Genomic DNA, 22682 nt, shown 5'->3' with positions numbered 1-22682 from the left:
ATCAATAGATTAGTTGATTGTTAGAGTAATTGTTTTTAATTACGACAATTCTTTCGTTGTAGTTTCTTGGTGGTGAGAATTTCTGCTTTTATCGCATTGAAGTTTGAACTGAATATTTTTAGGTTTTGTACTACTAGTTGGACAAAAGAATATTTTTGACAGTGTGATTTTAAGACATTTTAACAGTTTTAACTATTGTAGTAACAATGTCTTAAAAACATTAAAAGAACAAAAAATACAATTAATCCCGAAAATGACTAGTACATTAAGTATATACTGATGTTTAATATAAGATACAATACAACCGTAATTACTTTTAATATAAATGGGGTAGACTAGGGTTGAAAAGTAGTTACCATTCTCAGAAAAGTGTGCATAAGTTCTCCTCAGGACAATAGCAACATGATATTTAAAACAAACTCTTTAAAACATGCCAAACCATGTCAGCATCTCTCTAGTTTTTAATCTTCTCGCTGTCTGAATACAGCAGTTTCTCTCTTAACTGCACTATTTCTTAAACACTTAAGACTAACACCTCGAACATTAAAACAGATCAGTGGAAAACGCCAACTTGGCATTGCAATGGATACTACGTCCTAAGGGGAAAATAAGAACAAATATATTGAAAATGTTTAATGAAGAATATAATGCATTATAAGCTTCTAAAATACATAGGCTTCCTGTATTTAGATACAGTGTGGCAGGTTCCATCATTAATGATGCTTTTTAGACTGAAGCTTATTTTAGTTTTGGACCCATTTTAAATCAGATGTTTTCACAACTCTTTTGTGACAGTGCACAGTCCGCTTGCATAATGATGTGGAGCAGTGTTTAGGGCTTTTTATTTACTTCACCTTGTTATTGTGAGATGCGTGTGTGTGTGTGTGTTTGTGTGTGTGATGGTGTGTGTGTGTGCATACGAGTGTGAGAGCTGGGGTAAGGAACAATTAAACAGCTGCAAGCCTGGAAGGAGAAAAAAAAAAAGCACAAGAACTGTTCTAGGCGTGAAATCACAGATGCAGACAGCCAGACACACACACGCACAACAGAATGGGAAGTAATGGAGTGAGGAAAGAACACTGCTGTCTGACATGAAAATCAACACAGCGTGACACGGACCATTATATATATACACACACACACACACGCACACCTACCTACATAGACACACAAACAGATCAATAGTTAACTGCTTAGACCACAAGCAAACATGCATACGAATACATACATACTGAACTCCCTGCTGATCAGGCATTCTCTTTGATTCACAAAAATAATAGAAACATGCATGCAGCTTATGTAGTTTTGATTAAACTGTGAACATCCGTATATATGTACTGCTTCTAGTGGAGACAAACAACATATACATGACACCGGTGATCATTTTTCAGTTCCTTTAATCATCAGTGTGAACCCAATAGACACAGCAGGAAGGATGCAGTCTCTTGCCCGTTATTTTCAGATGTGGCTGTCAGCAGTGTTTGAATTCCTGTTTCAACTTAATCGCAAAGAGAAGTGAATGTGATGTTTATTTTTTCCATGTCATGTAATCTGGTGTGTCTGTGTATCTCTCAACTGATCTACTTGACCTTTTAAGATAGGGTTTACGAATTTTCCCAGGGCAACCAAAAAGACCAAGTGAGATAGGCAAAAGTGACATTAAATGTACGTCACAAGCATGCATACACACACACACACACACACACACACACACACACACACACAGACAAAGACACAAACAGAGAGAAGGTTGGTGATGCTGTTTTAAGTGACCAAAACAATGTGGCAGCAGTGACATTTAGCCCGGGGAGAAACAACAACCATTGCTGTCTCTCTCTCATCTCTATGTTCATATTGGTTTCTCTTTTGTTTTTGATGTGCCTCTCTCTTCTTCTACTGTCTGTCCCTGCAGCACAGCTACTATGTGTTTGTGCACCTCATACAATTACCAAGAAGCAATAACTGTGGGATATCTTTGTTCTGTTTTGATTTGTAATCAGGTTTTAGTTCTGCACACTGTACACAAGAGCTGCATTGAATTGGGTAGTTTGCTGTGATCATTGGGCTTCATTATGATTATGAGTTTGTTTTTTTAATAGCTCATGTACTACTCATGATGGTGACTGAGCACAAAGAGAACAAGTTTTCTACAGGTACAGTTACTGCAGGACTTTGCATCCAACTACAGGTATACAACTTTGGTCTTATTTATTATATCGACTCAGCCATCCTTCCACTGTTATGAGTAACAGCACCAGCTTAATTGTTGAAATTTGGAAAGAGAATAATTTCTCTTTAAATAATTAGTTCTACATTTGAGTATTGGCCTATGTTGATTTGTTATTTTGCCATAAATTAGATGAGAAGATCTGAACCACATATCAAATATATTGGAAGATACAGTCAGCAGCTGTATAGTTTAGCTGGGCATAAAGACTGGAAGCATGGGCGAACAGCTAGCCTGACTCTGTCCAAAAGTCAGAAATCTTCATTTGCCTGACAGTTATATCTCATTTGTATATCACATTTTAAATTCATGGTTTTATGGGTTATGTGTCAGATCATTTTTTTGCCAGATGCAGGGATTTCTTTGCCTGGGAACCAGTCAGATCTGCAAGTTCATGTTGTATTTGCTCTGGCCCATTCGTCTGGTCCCCATAGGCTTTAGACCGATTTCCAGCAACTTGAGATCGGCTGGGTAAATCACAACCATTTATCTAATACGGGTCTAGTTTGAGACAACGACCATAAAGAAGAGTGAATCAAGATGGCTGCAGCTGAACTTTCTGTGGAAGCCACTTTCGCGTTATTATTGAACGAAGTGGACGGTATAATTTGGTAAAAGGAGAACAATCAACTGCGCTTAAAGATTTCCTTGAGAGTACGATGTGTTTGCTGTACTTCCGTCCAGATTCAGCAAAGTTTAATATACATATACTTAATATACCAGCTCATCTATGTGCGCTAGTGGTGTAACGAACCACAGTTGATCCGGGATCGGTACGGATCCTCCCTCGCTTGTTTGTTTTCACAGCAATATAAAATAAATATTAGAGAGGGAATTATGACCTGTTTACACTAGCTCTAAGCTGCTCATAATACATCATTAAAACTACTAATTACAAGATTTGTTTTAATCAATAAAAATACAATCTTTTATTTCCTTATCATTTTAATTGTTTGTTTTTACGAGGTAAAAAAACACTATAAGTAAAGTAAGTTTTATGGTGGCAAAATGTGATCCGATCAGTGACTGATCCGTGATCCGATCCGAATTCGTGAGTTTTATGATCCGCTGCTCCACTAATGTGCACTGTAGTGTGTTTACATTTCTTCCGTTGCTCAGGCAACATGTGCCTATCAGCTAACTCATGTCATCACTGACATTTTCAACATATCACTGTCAGTGTTCCCACCTACTTCAAGACCGCCACCATCATCCTTGTAGCCGACATAAAAAGTCAAAATCACTATCGCCCTGTGGCACTCACCCGCATTCTGATGAAGTGCTTTGAGGAACTAATTTTCCAGCAAATTAAAAACAACATCCCAGCCAGCCTCAACCATCACCAGTTTGCATACAGAGCCAACAGATGCACAGAGGATGTGTCTCCACTGCACTCCATTCAGCCCTCACACATCTTGAAAATAACAACACCTACATAAGAATGTTGTTTGTTGATTTCAGCGCAGCATTCAACACAATCTCCCCGTGAAACTAATTAGAAAACGGACCCCAGGAAGTTCAAACTGGCAGCCACACCTCCTCCGCTATAGTGTTGAACACTGGAGCCCCCCAGGGCTGTGTGCTCAGCCTCCTCCTGTTCACACTGTTCACAACTGCTACCCCCGACATGAAGAGAACTCTGTTGTGAAGTTTGCAGATGGCACGACCGTAATCTGATCAGTAAAACCGAGGAGCTGATTGTTGATTTCAGAAAAAAGGAGGCGAAGACCCACACCCCTGTCTACATCAATGGAGCGGAGGTGGAGCAAGTGAACAGTTATACATTCCTGGGAAACAGCATCGCAATGCTATCACACATCTACATCCCATTGACGAAAGCTCATAAACAGCTGTATTTCTCAAGGAAACTTAACAATGCAAATCCCTGTGGCAAGATCTTGTTAACTTTTAAAGAAGAGCAATAGAAAGCATCCTGACTGGAAACAACTAAAAACTGTCATGGGATGTGCACGGCCCAGGACAGGAGGGCTCTACAGCGCGTGATTAAAACTGCCCAGAACATCACTAGTATCCATCTACCGAAGAGGTGCCTGCGTAAGGCTAAGAGACATTAAAGGATAATATCCACCCCAGCCACAGCCTGTTCACCCTCCTGCCATCTGGCAAGAAATACAGAAGAATCAGCTGTCGTACTACCCGACTTCAGAACAGCTTCTTTCCTCCGGCTGTGACTCATCCTCCACCCTCCACGTATTATATGGTTTCGTTTTTGTTCTTTGTGTGTTTTTCGTGTGTGACTACAAACTGCATTTTGTTGCACAACCCTGTTTTTTAATGGCAATAAACAAAGCTTTGTAATTGTATAACCTGGTATGTTATTTCCAACCACTTTGCGCCAAGTTCCGCACTAATGTACTGTCAAAGGCCAGCACTACTGGGCTGTAATTGGCCATCTACATAGGGCAGGCCTGGTCACTGGTCGCTGAGTGCTACGTTACATGTTGATAACCCGTTGATAGCGACCCTTGGATTTCAAACTGAGAGGTTTCAGACTAATCTGCATATGTAATTTAGTCTGGCGGTTTCCTGGACTATTGTTGTAACCGTGATGGTTGCCAGGCAACCAGTGAAGACTAAAGGATGTTGCTCTTCAGAAAGCGTATTTCCCCAAATTAAGAGGGGCTTACTAGGAACATTGAAGGTGTTCTCACGATCTGTTAAATATCAAAATAAAGAGGTAGATGATACAGTTAATCTGACCACTCGATTCTCGCCCTGACCTTGTCGTAGCGTTGACACTGTGATCCCAGACTCCAGACATTGCTTCAGTGAGCACAATGACATCATAATAGCTGTTGTTATTTTTTATTACAACAAAAATAAGACAAAAGTCCTGAAACTGCAATTATCTTGTCGGGAAATCATGACTCTGAAAGACTCTGAGGCTTAAAACCTTTTGAGCACCACATTTGTTGCACATTGCTGCCGTATATTTTTCATGATCAGTATTTATTCACTGAGGTCTGTCTCTTTACCCAGAACTTGTTCCGTCTTCCGGTCTCCTGACTCTCTCTCTCTTTCTCTCGCTCTCTCTGTCAGCTATAGTGGGCCAGTTAACAGTAATTACGAGGTTCCTCGTTAATTAGCGAGGAGCACCCAGCTGTTTCAGCCCCACAAGAAAAAAGGCCTTCAGCACACACACACACATACATGCACACACAAAGACATAGACACATACACATGTACACACCTGGGGAGTCTTGGTAAAATGTCAGGGCTGTTCAGATTGTAATTACAGGGAGATTTGCTGCCTCGTTCACAAAGCCGAGATAAACCACCTGACTGACACGCACAAACGGATGCACACAAACTCGCAAACACACACAGCACAAACACACTCACGAGTGGCCTCTCACACAGAAACACACACTCAACTTTTACAGAAAATCAATACTAAACCCTGTCTTTGGCACACACACCATATTAGAGGTGAAGTGGTAACAAGTTGCACTACTTAGTTTATTTTTCAGCTGTAAATAACATCAGGTAATTGTTTTTATTGATGTCATTTGTGGTTTTCAATGTTGGTGCTTCAATGACATGCATTTACGCAAAGACATATTCCAGTTTTTGGGAGGATGTACTTTCACACTAAGAGCATGTTTGCTTTCACACACTCATTTATGTTATCAGTTAATTCTTCATGTTAACATTAAGCACTAATTAAGAGTTATTCCCACTAGTCTGCTGTGTTCTGGATGAACACAATCATAAAGACAAAACTTTTGTTGTGTAGTTAAGATAAGGAAAGGAACTAGGGCACCCACTCTCTTAAGACCCCACAATCTTACAAATAATCACGAAATCATTTTGTGATTTGTGAAATGCCAACAAGCATCTGGGGGTGCAACAGTTGTGTGTGCCGTCTCCGACAGCTTTACTAAATGTGTAGACCCCTTTACTGTGTGTAAAGATGAGGACGTGTTTTTGTGGGCGGGGCATAGGTGGAGGCCGAGCTATTCTCTAAACATGTTAGCTACGGTGGCAAGCTTGTTTTTTTTCAAGCTTGTGTTGACTTGTTTTTTTTAACAATGGCTGAATACATTTCTCTGAATATCAAGTTTGGGCAGGGGATGATATTCAAATTCAATTTCATAATTGTGATGGCCAAAATAATAATCTCCAACACATGCTGAAAACGCTACTTAAACATAACTTTATCTGTATTTTCACATGACCTAATATTTTGAGTGCATCAAAGATATGATACACATCTCATTTTTGTGAACGTCCTTTTTAGTGGAAAAAACTAAGAAACCACTATATTACTAAAGAATAGATCAATTAAAAAAGCAACATTGTGTAAGTTTGTTTCTTATTTACATGATAAATACATTTTCACTTTTTTACCATCATAGCAGGCTAGACAGTTAATGTAAATCAGTGATGTGAGGATATTCATGATTATCCCAAAAATGGATATTTACCACAATCAACTTATTGAGTTTTTCGTTTATTAATCGCAATTTGATTGCGACCAGACGGGACCAGATTGGCTGACCCCTATACTCCGACTCTATGGCCAGACGTTTACACTCCTGATAGAGAAACCAAGCCTGCATACTTAAGAGTATCTGAGGGCCTGTCATTCTTCTGCTAACTGCAGCCAAAGGTTCTCGCTTGCTGCTGCAGTTACCAGAAGGCTAAACTATTAGCAACATTTTCTCTTCACCTTTCTAATACTTTCTGCATGAGCAGCTACAACAACTAACGTAACGATTAGCAAAAGGCTAAGATAAACAATTAGCTAAATTGTCCTCCAAATCGCTGAAACACTTTGCCGATATTTTAGCTAATTATGGTCTAAAATCACAGGAAGTTATCTCAAGGTATGCATTGAAATTTCAAGTTGGAGCCGTACTGCCCGTCAATCCTGGCAATCTTGCAGAAAACATTTTGAAATGTTTAGCCTGCTACTCTTGGGTGGTTTGTGTTTGCTTCCAGTTTTTCTAGTTTTGCCTCCAGACATAATCATGACTTTGGCACTAAAATGATCAATGCAGCAACGGCTGATTGACGACACTTTCTAACTACAGACGGCAGAGAGGTTTGGATTTGACAAGCATGTTTTGGTTGGAAAAAAAAAAGAAATAGAAAAAACACCCACACAAGGTGCTCAGATAATTTGAAGTAAAAAGATTTACTATGGGGGATGTATGATGTATCAGCTTAAAGTAATCATTGTTTTGCCTAATCGCAACATTGGCAACAGTTGCACTACTGCGTGAATGACTTTATTTCCCCTCCAGAGATAATCCATAGCATGTCAAATATATTCAAAATGTACTTCCATTGACAGTTGAAAAACAGCAAGGGCAAGGCCCCGAATTTGAACAGTCATATCACTTTAGGAGGTCTGTGTCTGTGTGGACGCACAATGTGTGTTGGTGTTCCAGACGGACTGTCTGCAGCTTTCTACATGCGTGTGTGAGTGTCTGAGTGTGTCTGTCTATCTGTGTGTGTTAAATGTGATCTTGGCAGGTTCCTGAAAGCCTGCTGAGCTGTGAAGAGGAGGTGCGATTATAATTTCAGCACCACACTGTTTCCTCCACAGTTACATCGGTACTTAGTACCTGCTACATCTATTTCCCCCGGTGCTCTTACTCATAACTCTTCGCTCCAAGGGTAGAGACAGCAGCATCAGGGGTCAATTCACTTCCATCTACACCAAATTAAAGTCTGAACAACTACAGCGATCAGGAGGCGCACAGGAAGTTCTGTTCATCCAATCAAATTTGATTCAAAATGAGAGATGCAAATGTACAAATGCTTCTTTTCTTACATCTTCTATTGCTCTCACCATTACCATTAGTTGTACAAGTCATATTTCTCCTCATATGTCATGGGCCTCCTCAGGATTGCAGAAGGTTAAAGGTTTGTGTGCATGTTTGGTCTTTGTATTTTTATATGGACTTTGGTTTATGGAATGTGAACTAGAGTATCATCCATTTCCATTTGGAATGTTCAGTTATTTGGGGGTTTTCATAAAAAGCCTTTTTGCTATCAATACGGAAAAATAATCAAGTAGGATAACATGAACGTAGTGAAGCTTTAAAGGAGCAGGGTAAGCCGACAGAGAGAACGAGGTTCTCTTGACTTCAAGAAAGCATGATGACAATCACGAGAAGCTCCCTGTACTGACATTACCTGTTTAAGCACTGTGAAAGCAGGTGGGACTTTTTAACTAAGCCGTAACAAAATACAAGACAGCAGACAGTTGCTTTATGCTCAGCACATCACTAGAAAACATTCATTATGAGACAGAAAATCGAACTTGACAACCGCGGTATGTTCGGACACGGCAACAAATGGTGGAGTGGACGGATGGATGGACACGACCTGTGTCTCGTCCACCGAGACGGTTTGTCAATCACACGCCTACATGAGTTTTGGTTCATAAGCCTTCAAATGAGATCCCTCACCTCAATGTGTTGTGTAAACTACCCAGCATGAAGGCGAGTATGTCATTCAAGCAGAGATAGTCCACAGCTCACGCTCAGTTGACACAACATCACGGTGCATTTAGTTGCTGCTCGTCAGCACTAACAAAGCACTTCAAATAGCAACAACAACAAAAAAAAACACGCCCTCCTTGTAAAAACTGAATGTGACAGCTTGTTCTCACTAATGCTCAAAGCCTGCACGATAATAAGACAGCGTTTCACGACGCCACTACCACAGCTGAGTTCACACTCTGTTCAAACACTTCACATTAACTCACATAATTCCATCATCAGCGTTGACATTGTCTTCACTCAGTTTTCTCTCGTGCGACTTGCTCAAGGACCCTTAAGCAGGCAGGGTACTTGCTTACACGGGCACTTGAACTCAGGTGGTGCTCACATTTCTACATGCTCCACTCAGCTTCACATACTAACTGCCTCATTCTTTTTTTTTTTTAAATGTTCTGTTTATTTCTTTTTTTTAATTGCCATGATGAGAATGGCATCTTCTAAATGTAGTCTTTATGAATTTGGCGCAATTATAACCCAATTATTCTTGAGGTGTGTTCTATTTATCTCAATGTTTGTTTTTAGAGTCTATAGAAAATAATACTAATCTTGTATGTCTCCTAGATTTCATTTAATAAACCAAGGTTAAAACAAAAAAACAGCTATTGCTGTGTTATATTGTGGGAAATTAGATTAAAACTGATGCAGAGTTGACTGTTTTCTCCTGGACAGCTCAGCTAAATTGTCCAAAATTGTCAAGAAATACACAGCAATGCAGAGCATGTCCACTTTTATTTATCATGTAGATATATTCTTTTTTTGTGTTTGTTTAATTTATTCTATATTTGTATTGTATATTGTATATTCCATACACTTTCAAATGCCAAGTCCAAATTCTATGTTACCGTTATATGTAGAAACCAAAACGCTACAAAAGCACTTCACTGTAAGATTGTTGTTGACTTATATTTGCTGCCTATTCATGTTGTCTGTTGTGCTCTGTTCTGTAAATATGCTGCGTACTCTATGCACAAAAGCCATAGGAGAGAGGCAAAGTTGCCCAGCAGCTCTGTTCATGGTAATTGCCTGGTCCTCTGTTAAAAATTGGCTAACAAGCACAAGTTATTGGTTTGCTGTGCTGTGCAAAAGCAGAATAATAAAGTCTGGCACTAATGTATAGCTCACAAGTCCTGGAATTGAACCCAACAGATCTATCAGCCGTTCAGATCTAACTCGTAGGACTGTCTCAGGGTAAGTGAGTTATCACTCCTAATGACTGAAGTAGACAGGTCAGTAAGAACTAAATATCCAACATATAAATTCACATCCTTAGCATTTTTATGGAAAGATCAAACCTCTTCTCCTCTGCATGACTAAAAGTAATTGCGTCTTGTAGCTGGATTACTACTTATGTCCCCATCTAACACACGTCAACAATTAGCATGAGACATGACATGAGAGAAGCAGCAACAAACAGAAGGATTTGGTTTGACCCACTTCCTTGGAAAATCCATCAAGCTCATCAAGCAGCGTTCTCACATACATTTAAAGGACAAATGAACAAATGAATAGAATATCCACATAATCCATAATCCTCCTCTATGTCATTATGGTGAACAACAGTTGGCCTTTTATTCCAACTGTAATTGAAAACACTGAACTAGGTTAATGGCTTTACCAGATCTGCACGAGAGGAGTCCTTTAAGTTAAATACTACATGCATAAGCAAATGGCATCAAATTCATATTTAAACTTCGGTGGCTGAGGTTTTCTGAATGTTCCCAGCCTGTTAAATGTTCAGCCAAAGTGGCTTTCAGATCAGAACAAATGGATGAGAGAGACGTTGGCTCATCTGCAGCAAACTTTAGTCACATTTGTCATTTACCGTCAAACACTTGATGTCAGAAGGCATGCATGAGGAATAACTCATATAAAATCGGCTCATAGTAAATAAATGACCGAGGAGATATATCTGTGTTTTCTTCCAGAGGTCCTCACTTGTTTTACCATCATCTCTCTTCACTCTAAATGGAAAAAGTAAGGGGCAAACTGAACAACACAAACGTTATACCTCCCTTATCTGAGCAGAGATGCTTTGTGGACCGCTGCGTGGATGACTTTTGTGGAGTGGAATAAAAATCTTCAGTCCAAAGAAATGTCTTTTGAATGCAGTGACCTGTGTGACACATGTGGAGTCAGAGGGCCCTTATGTTTGACTGGATTTTAATTTGGTTGATTTCTGTTCCATAAAGGACCAATTTTGATCCAGTGACTCAAATCCCTTTATCTTTCAACCGCTTTTATCCTTTTATCTTTCTGTTTCTTTTGATCTCAGAAACTCATTTCAGCTCAACCTCTGCCAGGCATTTGGACATTGACGAGTACTTAGAATAGCCTTTTGCTTCCTTTGTTGGAGGATATACACTAAATTACCTTCAGAAGATCAGCAGCAAGGTGAAAGCATCACCTGGCAAAGTGAGTTGCTATCAGACCATATGTGGGCTCGATTGGTTTAAGACATTTCTACTGTATAATTCAAGATTGACACTGTTAATATTGTAAGGCTGTACAGTGCTGTATCTCTAAATTGCTGTGTTATGATGTTCAATATACGTCCAGTTTTAATTTGTTTCTCTTTTTTACCATTTGTTAATCTGATGCACCAATATATTGATTTGTAATGTTTTTTCTCAAAACAAAAAACATGATATTACAATATTATTATGTATTCTATTATAGTGTATAGCTCTATTCAAATATACATTCCCACTGTGATTGGGATGGGATGTGTTCTTTTGAAGCACACAAAACTGCATGATATGTGTTGGATATGTATTTACCCGAAGCTTTTTCTCAGGAAACGTGGAAGGAGAAAGACAGTGTCTCAACCGAAAAATGTGGTTATGCTTTTCTATTAACAAGAAAATGTAGATTAAATTGTTTGCCGTTCTTTTCAAGCCAAAGAGGCACTTAACCACTATCGGAGGATTTTCAAAACCACATAAAACCTAAAGGAACATTGGCACCAAATGCAAAAGAAATAAAGTGTATCACAGGAAGCCGGCCAAAGAAGAAAATAATCTTTTAGCTTAATGATTATCAACATCATTTACTGTGTTGTTCATGTGACTAGGAGGTTTTTACGAGGGACGGACCTAATCAGTCAATACTCGTGACATGTGACCACAAAAGGTCTATATGGAATTCATCGGAAAAAAACCCAGGTGCACTACCAACAATTAAGTCACCAGTAAACGCCTAATCAGATATTTACAACACAAGATTCTGATCATCAATCACATACTGTATATCAATCGATAGGGCACATTCAAATGGGATTGTTGAATCCAGCATTTGTTTCATTCATCTCCACTGCTTTACTATAAAAAACGAAATCCAAGACGGAGAGTAAAACGGGTGAGAAATATCCTCCACGGAGACTAAAACATTCAACAAGGGGAGATGACAGATTGGGGCCATGTGTGTTGTGCTGTCAAGTTTGAATGTGACGGTATGGTTGAGCATCTGGTCTCTGTCTGACCCGGTGACCCTGAGTAGGGTCAGGGTGTGGGGCGAAACAGACGGCCAGTGTCAAAAGATCAAAATTGACTGTAATCCACCGAAACACCCTGCTGGGCTTTTGTCCAAGAGCTGCATGCCGTCTCCTCTGAGGAAGTCTGTGCTCGCAAACTTTGTTTCTCTGCAAACCAAAGTAAGTGTGTTCGTGTCAATAACGTCTTGCCTTCCTATTTGCTACATCTGCTTTGTTTCTCCTTTGTTTGCTCACAATTTGAAATTTAAAAAAATGTTCTAGGCTGTGTGTGTGTGTGTCCACATGAAGAAAGACCAAATTGGTGCAGATGAGTTCTTTTCATATTTGTATATATGGTATATACACACACACATTAACTCTAACAGTAGCTGTCTTGGTTGCCGCTCCTGCCTGCCCTGCAGAGGTGTTCTCCTTTTTGGAGCATGCTGGCGGTCACCCAAGCGTGAAAGCTTTAGAAAACAGCAATTTGAACTGAAGACTTGCTCTAAACACTGGTGTAAAAATAGGACTTTTAGACTCTCAGCGCAACTGTGTGGCAGCACAGTTTCTTTTGGGGTAATTATATAGCCAGCTATGAAGGACCATTTCCCTTTCCCTTGTACGTTTTTGTAGAATCTTTGCGCCAAAATGAATCAGTGAGTGTTAAGAGTATATGGTGATACATAACATTCACCAATGTTATTACTTAGAGCAGAACAGAAGAGAGGTAAAGGAGAGGAGAGATGTTAGGGAAGCAGGTGACAGCAGTAGCCCCCAGCTGTGAACCGAGTGCGCCCAGAACCAGCCTGACAGGGCCTGCTGGGAAAATGAGTCTTCTCTGGGAATGGAGCAGACAAGCACACACATGCACACACACACACACACACACACACACACACACATACAGCAGGGCATCTTGTGCAGATAAAGACACACACACATACATAGACAGAATGAACGACAGCACAAAAAGGGCTCCCAAGGCGCAAGACTGAAGACAGGAAATACATCATCACTTAGGAAGGAAATGCATCACCTGCAGAGCTCTGAGACACCGACCCAATAATGCACATAAATAATTCAAATACTTTCTGGCTTGCAAAGATTTAGACATGGCGTGAAATGTCAAATCAAAAGAAAAGAAAAAATCTTTAAGATCCGGTTGGGGCGGAATTAATTTAATAGTACGATAAAACAATAGACTATCCTCCTGAGCATAACAGCATGAGGTGATGAGCTAGTGAGGTTGTGTGTGTGTGTGTGTGTGTGTGTGTGATGTCTGCTGACAGCTATGTTTCTGTGGGTTAGGGGCACATGGGCATACCTGTCATCACACACCAGGTCTAAGCACATAAACACAAAAACACCTCCTGTTGGCTCTGTGTTTTTCTCTCCCTTCCAATACCCTGTAGTCTAAGAAACGCCACTCTTTTTCTTATAATAATACAAAACAAAATGAACATGTTCTGTTGTATGAAATGCCCTTTATAGGAATGATTAAACCAATTATATCACTTTACATATTTTCAAAAATACAACTTTCATCCGTAGTTGATAGTAATTAAAATTGTTGATTGAGTAATACCTTCTGCCTGTGTCGTGTGTATATAAATAACCAAACTGTAGCTGCTTAGTAATAAGTCCCCTTAAGCCTCTTTGTTAATGTCTAACTAATGCACGAACATCTCACTTAACTAATGCTTTCATGAACCTACGCTGACACAAACCATGTGCTTTTGATAAAGAATGGCTGTATATTTTATAAATATGTCAAGCTGAACTTACTATGTTCGTCATGAGGGAACAAGAAAATCATGAAAGTACATTTAAACATTTGTTTTGTGATATTAGCAGACAATAAACTGGTTTTAGGTATTTTATTTATTATTTTATTCGTTTTTGGCACATCTTTTATCTTTGTGCATGTATGTGTGTGTGTCTGTATTGCATTGCTAATTGATGCACTATACTAACAGCTGAAATGGTTGTAATGCTCTCATTGTTACCGTAGCAACAATCTTGTTCCAAAAATCGCATATAAGAGCAGAGCAAGGAACCATAACATGTTAGAAGTAATATCGGTAAATGTGTGTAATTACAACAGATAAAGACACTGAGTGTTTTGAATTGTATGATGAAAGATCTCAAATGAATGTGGAGTTAATGACTTGTTCAATTACAACGTCAAACTACAAATCACAGTCTGAACATGTTCAATGGGCATAGCACATCATGATGTCATACATCAGCACTTCATATTCGTAGAAAAAGACTCACTGCTGGTACATCATGTGCACGTAATTACCGACAACAACACGAATATCCATGAAGGAACTCACAGCTATCATCTGAGGTGCAGTTTGCTACACATTAAATAAATTGTTGCAACCCTTAAATGAAACTGTCAATAAATAGGAGTTCCAAAACAAAGGAAACACAAGAATTACTTTTTGTTTGGTTTGAACGTTCCTACCTAGAAGGTGGTCAAATGACTTAAAGAGGAACCAATCAAAGGCAAAGTGAAAGCACCAGATTTACTCAGCCCAAGTTAATCTTAGGTTGCCGTGACATCAACATGATTTGGTCCGTGGGAGCTTTTGTGACGAACATCGACAATCGACAACCTTTTCTCTGCCTTTATATTCTGCAGCATTTGTGTCGTTTCACTTCTGTTGTTGTGTTGCTCTTGTGTGAAATTCCTGTCAGCCACTGCACGTATTCTCCCCCAGAGAGCGCGCGGTCATTACGGGCATCAGTGTCTCCCTCAAGGACAGTCTGACAGGGACAGACTGTCAACAGGGATCGAACCTCTGACCAACATTTCTGTTTATACGCCCGTCCATCTATATAGAAGGATTCCTATAGAGACCATTTTCCATTTCAACCCAAGCTTTTGTCTCCGATGAAATAGCTCCACCTTTACTGGCCATGTTTCCTGCATCTTGACAGGGACTAGAACACATCACACAGACACACACACACACACACACACACACACACACACGCACACACCAAGAGGGAGCACCAGCTGGATATGAAAATGTCTGTCTTTGTTAATTTCTCATCTGCCTTTCCTGTAACGTGTTCCTATAACGAGTGTGTGCGTGCGCTTGTGTCACCACCTCGGGGTATCACAGGCTTTCTTAATGTGCCCAACATATTATGTGTGTGTGTGTGTGTGTGTGTGTGTGCATGTGCCCACACAACATGTTCATGTCATGTCTACTTCTAATCATCTGTGAAATAATGAAGAGGATATGGAAGACTGACAGCTTGTGTTCTTGTGTGCAATGTAACCGTGTGTCTGAGTTTGTGTGTGTGTGTGTGTGTGTGTGTGTGTGTGTGTGTGTGTGTGTGTACATACAAAAAGCTTGTGCTTTTTCAGAAACCGTATATCGCCCAAAAGTCACCTTCTCAGTAATTGAGAAACACAGATGATTTTCCCAATTTGACGGGCCTTTAATCAGAGCCGTGTTTCATATTGGGAACACTTCATAGCGATTTAAGCAGTGCGTTTGATTTGTGTGTACGTGCGTCTACGTGCATTTAGTGGAATTCTGGTGGAAACACACACAATTATAATAAAGTTTCAGTGACAAAACACATCAGAGACACATTCAAAATATACTTTGTAGAACTCCATCATTGTGTTTGTTAGCCCATGGCAGAGCCATCTTTTGCTGATGGCTCCTGCAGGATGCCCACCATGTCTTTGCATTCAATTATGATGAATTATGCTTATACTTATTACACTCATGACACCAGCCTGTAAATGCACATTTGCAGTAGACCTTGGAGGAAAAGAGCAATTGTATATAAAAAGCTGTTATGGATCCACAGGGCCCGGGAACAGCTGGAACAGCTCGCTGGAGTGCAGTCTCTCTTTAGTCCAATTTGCATGGCAAAATTATCATTTCTTTCAATTTAGCAAACTGTTCAATATGTGCAAGCTGGAATCTCGAAAAAAAAATCATAGAAGGCGCACACAAATATGGAATAGACGGGTAGATTTGGCTCTTTAGCGATTCAAAAACACATCATCCTGATGACAATCTGTGTGGAGGAATTAAATAAGCACCCTGTTTGTTGGCCAAGAGAGAAAACAAACATGGGAGATTATCAGAGCTGAACCCAGTGAGCACCCACCTATTACAACAAATCCACCAGGGACGGGGGCGGGAGGTAGGCGAGGCAGAGGCAAAACTATATGAAAGGAAGGAGGGAAGAGGAGAGAGGTGGGATGTGAGAAAAGGTGGTGATTAGAAATTCACCATGGGTGAATGTTGGTCGGAGGAGGCGGGGGGGGGGGGGGGGGGATGGGCGATTAGGGCCGGAGGAAGATGGATGGAGAGAAAAAATATGTATGGAGCAGCCCAAGTATCAAGGATAAGCATACACGCAGCAAACACATGCTTACTCATTACTCAACGGGGGGAGTTCCCAGTAGTAACACCACACTAGCACAAAATAAATCGTAAAAGACGAGAGAGGGAGAACTGAGATCGCGATGCCCTCTAATGCTGGAAAGATATCAAAGGCTTCAGATTATTTAGGAAATAGGAAGCAACACTTGCTCCGAGGATTAAGGGCCACCTCTATCCAAGTCATTACGTTCATAGACAACTATTTTGCATCAGGAAAACAAGCTTTTGGGGAATATTAACACTGTCCAGACCATGAGAATAAAAAAACTAATCACTGCCAACATATTTTGCATACAGAACCAGATATCTTCATATTGAATGCATCAGCAATATCTTCACTGTTAACGTTGGTTCAACGGTATTTGAGATCGGGTTACATTTATGGATTTACGGAAATAAAGCCTCCAGGTTCAGGAAAGATTGTGCTTTTGGTTCAAAATGTAAAAAAAGTCAACATTAGCTCGAAGTATGAGCTGGAATGTGATTCCTGGCCTCTGGTGTGGAAGACAAAACCACGCCTTTACATTTCCTTGTGCTGTACGTTATGCTATACTACCTCTGGGAGAGGAGAGGAGGCGGGATGGCAAGAAAAAAAACAATTACATATTCACTCTATAGGCGTTGGAAAAGCAGGAGAGGATTAGGTGAGTGAAAGTCAAGAGGGACAGATGAGGAGAGAATGTAGTTGAGAAGGCAACAGTATAAAAAAAATACGTATGCATATGCATCATGTGTTGCTCTCACCCTCTTCCCAGCCTACCTTGATCTTACCCTCTTTTCTATCGCTCTTCCTCTGTAAGTCAAAAGTATTTATATGATCAAGAGGCTGACTCTGCGACAGACACATCTCGCTCCTCTGAGAAACCAGCCATAAGCCACGGGATTAAATGTGTGTTAGAGTCTGTGTTGCGCTAATGTTCAGTGCGAGAGTGCTCGCCTGCCTCAGCTTGTGTGTGTGTGTGTGTGTGTGTGTGTGCACAGTGTACCAATAGTCCAAATGCCCGTCTGTGCATGAGTGAATTCAGCCAAGAAAACTCAAAGAGACAGCGTGTCCCCTGTGCTCGTCAATGCGGGCATCTTTTGTTTCTTTCTTTTTTTTTTGCCTCCGAGCTCACCATTAAGCCTCGTTATTAATTGTGCGTAGAATATCAATCGATAATTGACAAGCAGAGAATGATTACCAAAATACTCCAGCAGTAGCTAACACAGGTAAATGATTAGCAGCGGGCGTCTTAATGGACAAGATCAATCAATGGCTTATAATTAACGTCGGGGGTTGTCGTCCACGCCAATCAATCTCTGATATGATGGTTTATGAAACCTGGTTGGAGGAACCCTTCCACTGCCCCCGGGCAGCCTGTCCAATTTAACACTGATGACCAGCATTAAATTACTAGACGCTACCACGGGATGACTGATACATTTCAATTTGGCCATGTAGCGAGAACAAAGCACTACATTTCCATGGCTCTGTGTATCAAATTAGCTATTTTTAGCCGCGGGTTTTAATTACTTGGTCACCATGCTGCCTTAAGAACCTGTTTGAATCCCTAACCCCAACGATGACCACCAATGGATTACCCGACTGTCTCAAAGTTAATTAGTGCTCGGCCATTGATCCGCGTTAGTCCTTTGATTGAGTGCTGATGAAATCCATGCCGTCAGTAAACCTGTGATAGGGTTCATCCTGAAAAGGCGGCGGTGAAAAGAAGCTCAAACACAGATCGGTTGCAAACAGGTGCAGGTTGTGATGTTGGACGCCGCTCTCGTTTCGATTCTGACAGCCTGAATGTAGCCCGGAATACATTGAAGCGCCTGGGAGACGGTGAGAAATGTGTGTGCGTAGGTTGTTTTTTTTTGTCTTTGTGTGCATGTGCGCACTGAGTATGTTTGGTGAGTAAATTAAGCCTCTGGAGCCACAGGACAAATCTGACAGACGAAAAAGGAAAGAGTGGGAGCCCGGAGGAGGGATGAGAGAGCACAGAAGAAGTGCTGAGCGGAGGAGAGGAGAAACAGACGGGGGCAGGGGACAGGAAGAGGGGAGGAGAGGAGAGGAGAGGTGGAGTTAAGCTGAGCAGAGAGCAGATGAAACAGACACGAGGGGACCGGCGGGGGGGGGGGGGGGACACAGAGGACACGTACAGCAATTTTTCAACATCTGACTGCGAGAGAAACCTTAATTTGAGGATGATTTCTCGACTTCGACATCAAGCTTTATTTTTTATTATTACGAGGCATTCACAAAAACACTTTTATAATAGCCTGTCAGATACGCAGACAGGGTCCAAAGCAAGCTGGTGGAGAGTTGAAACCACTCATCCTCCTGACCTGCTTTAACTACACCGAGACTGTGTGGAACACTCGCTGCTCAATTAGAACCCCGGCATCAGGACAAATGATGCTACCTCTTTAGGGAATGGCGCCGCATCTCTGTGTCAAATGTGTTAAGCAAGTGGAGAAATTAGCGTTTTTTTTGTCCACTGGCTTCAGCGCTGTGTGAATCCATTACCGCCTACTTCATTACTTCACCTTTTAGATTGCTTTTTAGAATAGAATTGCAGGTCCATACAATGATTGGTTACCTGCCAAAGGGCCGGTAGAGTAGACTAATTCACCAGCCACAGCCAAAAATGTAACAGCATTTTGGCCGCTGGCTGGCTTTAATTTTCCAGCCTCTTTTTTTTAAAGCCTTGGTCCCCAAAATGTCAGCATGGATCAAGGGGACATTTAATTACACATTTATTCACCTTGCTTTCCAGCCTTGACACACCAGCCTTATTTGCTTTTTTTGGTTTTCTTTCCAATTTACGAATCTACCTTTGACATTGTATTCATCATAATTGAAATTCGCATTTAGCTAAAAGTGTTCCTGAGCCAGCCTCGAATAGACCACATTTATACCAAACGAGGAGTCTGGAAGTGTCTGATACTATGAGCTCTCTCACAGGCAGCCATGAGGAGATCAGTGCCAAGATCTGTGCCCCCAAAGGGTTTCAAATTAGATCTTTTGTGCCTGAGGAAATCCCACCGTTCTTGTCTTCCTGTTAGCGTGACAGGCTGCAAATCACAATCTCTCATGTGTCCATCAGAGTGAAGCATACAAAAAATAAAATCCTTTCCAAAACGGCTGCAAATTCCTGTTTTTTTTAGAGTGAAACTACAATAAGATATAGTGCAAAGCCAAGTGTCTAGAGTCTAGACGTTCCTGGTGTCACTGTAGAAATCCATTTTATCTCTGCTCCGTCAGCCTACACATGGTCTCCTCACACTGGAGGGCCATGCGGACATTACAATGGTTCTTCTCACAGCCTCCACGGTAGTTTTTTGAGGTTTCCTTTGTCGTCTTGGACAATTTACAAACAAACACAAAACTCCACCGTTCTGCTCGCCAAATCTCTTTCTGTGACCAAATCCACCCGGCTTGGTGTTGCCAGAAGCTCAACGAGTGTCTTTAAACTTGCTCCGTCTCTTTCTATGAAATTATTTCTCTCTTTTTCTGTCACTCAACTCTCTCTTTCCCTCCTTTCCTCTCCTCCTGCCTCACTTCCTCATGAGCCCATTTTCAGTCTCTCCATCCCACCCCCCCTATTCTCCTCCTCCCTGTATTCATCTTTTTACTCCTTCACTCCATCCTCCTCTCCCTTCCTCTGCTCGAGATACGGTGATGAATAGTTTCCATACCATTGAAGCCTCACCTGCTGCAGCACTGGGTGTGTTTGCATGAGTGTATATAAGTGTGTGTGTGTGTGTGTGTGTGTGTGTGTGTTCATACGGCATTTCTGAACAAGATGAGAGAAACTAAAAATGGAAAGCAGAGGAAGACCAAGACGCAGACCGACAAAGAAAGTGTGAGAGTGTGCTGTACTGTGAATATGTTAACAATTTATTTCACCCAAGAAGGAAAGAGGGGGAGACAGGGAGGGAGGGGGGGGGGGGGACAAAGTACGAAAGTGTGTAAGAGAGACAGAGAGCGAGAAAAAGGGAGACGCCGCCATTATATAACGTCGTTTAACTGAAATAGGGTAGAAAATGAACAAATAGGCATGGTGGCAGATATTTGGGGATAAAATGCTGTGTAAGGCTCTGGTCTCATCACGATAAACAACTCACGTTCACACACACACACACACACACACTCACGCACACACTTTGGTATAAGCAGCTCACGTTCGCTGCCACAGCCCAAGAGCTACCGCAAGAATATTTATTGGCTACCGGCTCAATGGCTGTATTGAAGAGAAGGATAGAGAGAGAGAGAGGGAGGCCGAGAGAGAGAGAGAGGGAGGCCGAGAGAGAGAGAGAGAGAGAGAGAGAGAGAGGAGGAGAGCGAGAGAGCAAGAAAGAGCAAACTGAAGCAAGCAGAAAATGAGGAAAGAGGGAAAGAGGCTGTTGCCGGTTCTCTCCTTCTTTCCCTTCATCCTCCCTGTAAGCCAATTTCTATTTCTCCTCTTTCCTCCGCAACACACCATACATCCACGCACTCACGCGCCCGCACGCACATCTCCTCTCACTCACACACATGCACAGACACCTCACAGACATCCTCACGCACACGCAGACACCATCACACTGACACACACACGCTTTCTTCACCCCACACGCACACACAAGAAGCAGCGTTTCTTTTTACTGCAGAAGAAGAAAAAAAAACTCAGCACGCAGTCTCACCCAAACCGCGAGTGTGCGCGTGAGGGCGTTTATGTCACTGCGTGTGGAGTGTTCTTTTGACTCTGTGTTTTAGGTGTGTGTGTGTGTGTGTGTGCGCGCGTGTCGCATCCCCCTTACCTTGTGCGCGCGAGGAGAGCGAGCTCAGAACGAGACTCCACAGAAAACAGCGCATCACCGTCATTCCTCCGTCAGTCATCCTCTCGTTCATCCCTCTCATCCTCCTCTTCGTCGTCCCCCTCTTCATCCTCCTCTTTGGCGACGCGGGGTGCGCGAGACAGCTTTCCGTGCCGCTATTAGTAATATTATTAACAGCAATGCATCTTCCGCGAGCCGAGCGCGAGCCCTCTAAGCTCTCACCGGGCCGCATGCTGCTTCACATCCAGAAAAACGGAGGGAGAGAGAGAGAGAGAGAGAGAGAGAGAGAGAGAGAGAGAGAGAGAGAGAGAGAGAGCGAGAGAGAGAGCGATAGGGGGAACGCGTGCGTTTTCTTTGCCTCCTCCTTCTAACATAGACTAGATAAATCCTTCATATCCCCAAAATGAATTCAGTCAACATCCAGAGAGAGAGAGAGAGAGAGAGAGAGAGACAAGCAGAGGGGAGATGGGACGGGCACACAGGTTGTCTCTGTCTTTAAATCCACTCTCCGGCGCTCGCCGTCAATATCTCTCTATTCCGTCCCGTTCTCTTGCAAAAGAGTGATAGAGTCAGGGAGAGATTCAAATCCACACTGCCTCCGGGCTGCATCCCTTTTCCATTCGGAAATATCCCGCTTTTAATTTGGCTTTCTCTCCCCCCCCCCACCTCCTTAAAAGCCTCTCCTCCCGTACCGTTACGCACAGTACGAGTCTCCTTTCCTCCGTGTCTCTTGTAAAATCCCCTCTGCGGTGTGTCCGGTCCCCTTGGTGTTTCAAGAATGTACAGGGGGATTTGTTTGTATTTCTTTTTTGTGGCCGGATAACCCTCCTCTCATCCGTCTCTTCACTCCTTCCTCTTCTTTTCCTCCTTCTTCTTCTTCTCCTCCTCCTTTCCTCTCACAGACAGCCGCGAGCAAAATGTTGCATCTTCACCCCTCCTGGAAAGAAGACAAAATTAATCACTCTTTCGTGAGTCCACCATTCATCTGACTTCTTTTCACATACGCGTCACCATCAGTCATTCCTTTTCAATTGCCTTACCAAACAAGCCAAACCGGAGCTTGCTCGTCACGTGGAGACAAGTCCTCCGTTAGTTCTCCGTGAAAGTCCGACGAGGAAAAGATCAAATGACAATTCCAGTTGTTGTCAGAAATCCAGAGGAGACGTGCATCATCCCCTCTGCTCGGTGCACTTCGGTCTATTCTCCCGGTGTAGCGGCTGGTG

General features: G+C 41.8%; 1 protein-coding gene across 1 annotated transcript in view; it reads right to left on the bottom strand.

Moving 5' to 3' along the window:
* Positions 1 to 21691, bottom strand: part of csmd3b (CUB and Sushi multiple domains 3b) — a gene marked incomplete at both ends in the record, with an annotated part of 311985 nt that extends 290294 nt beyond the window's left edge. The window contains one exon of the mRNA XM_079176023.1: positions 21442 to 21691. Coding sequence (XP_079032149.1) covers positions 21442 to 21691 — 250 coding nt within the window. The remainder of the gene's footprint in view (positions 1 to 21441) is intronic.
* Between the last annotated feature and the right edge of the window lie 991 nt (positions 21692 to 22682).

The sequence above is a fragment of the Pholis gunnellus genome, assembly GCF_910591455.1.
Source record: "Pholis gunnellus genome assembly, chromosome: 16".
NCBI lineage: Eukaryota > Metazoa > Chordata > Actinopteri > Perciformes > Pholidae > Pholis > Pholis gunnellus.
Note: the sequence above shows the minus strand (reverse complement) of the source record. Positions and strands in the feature narration are given on the sequence as shown.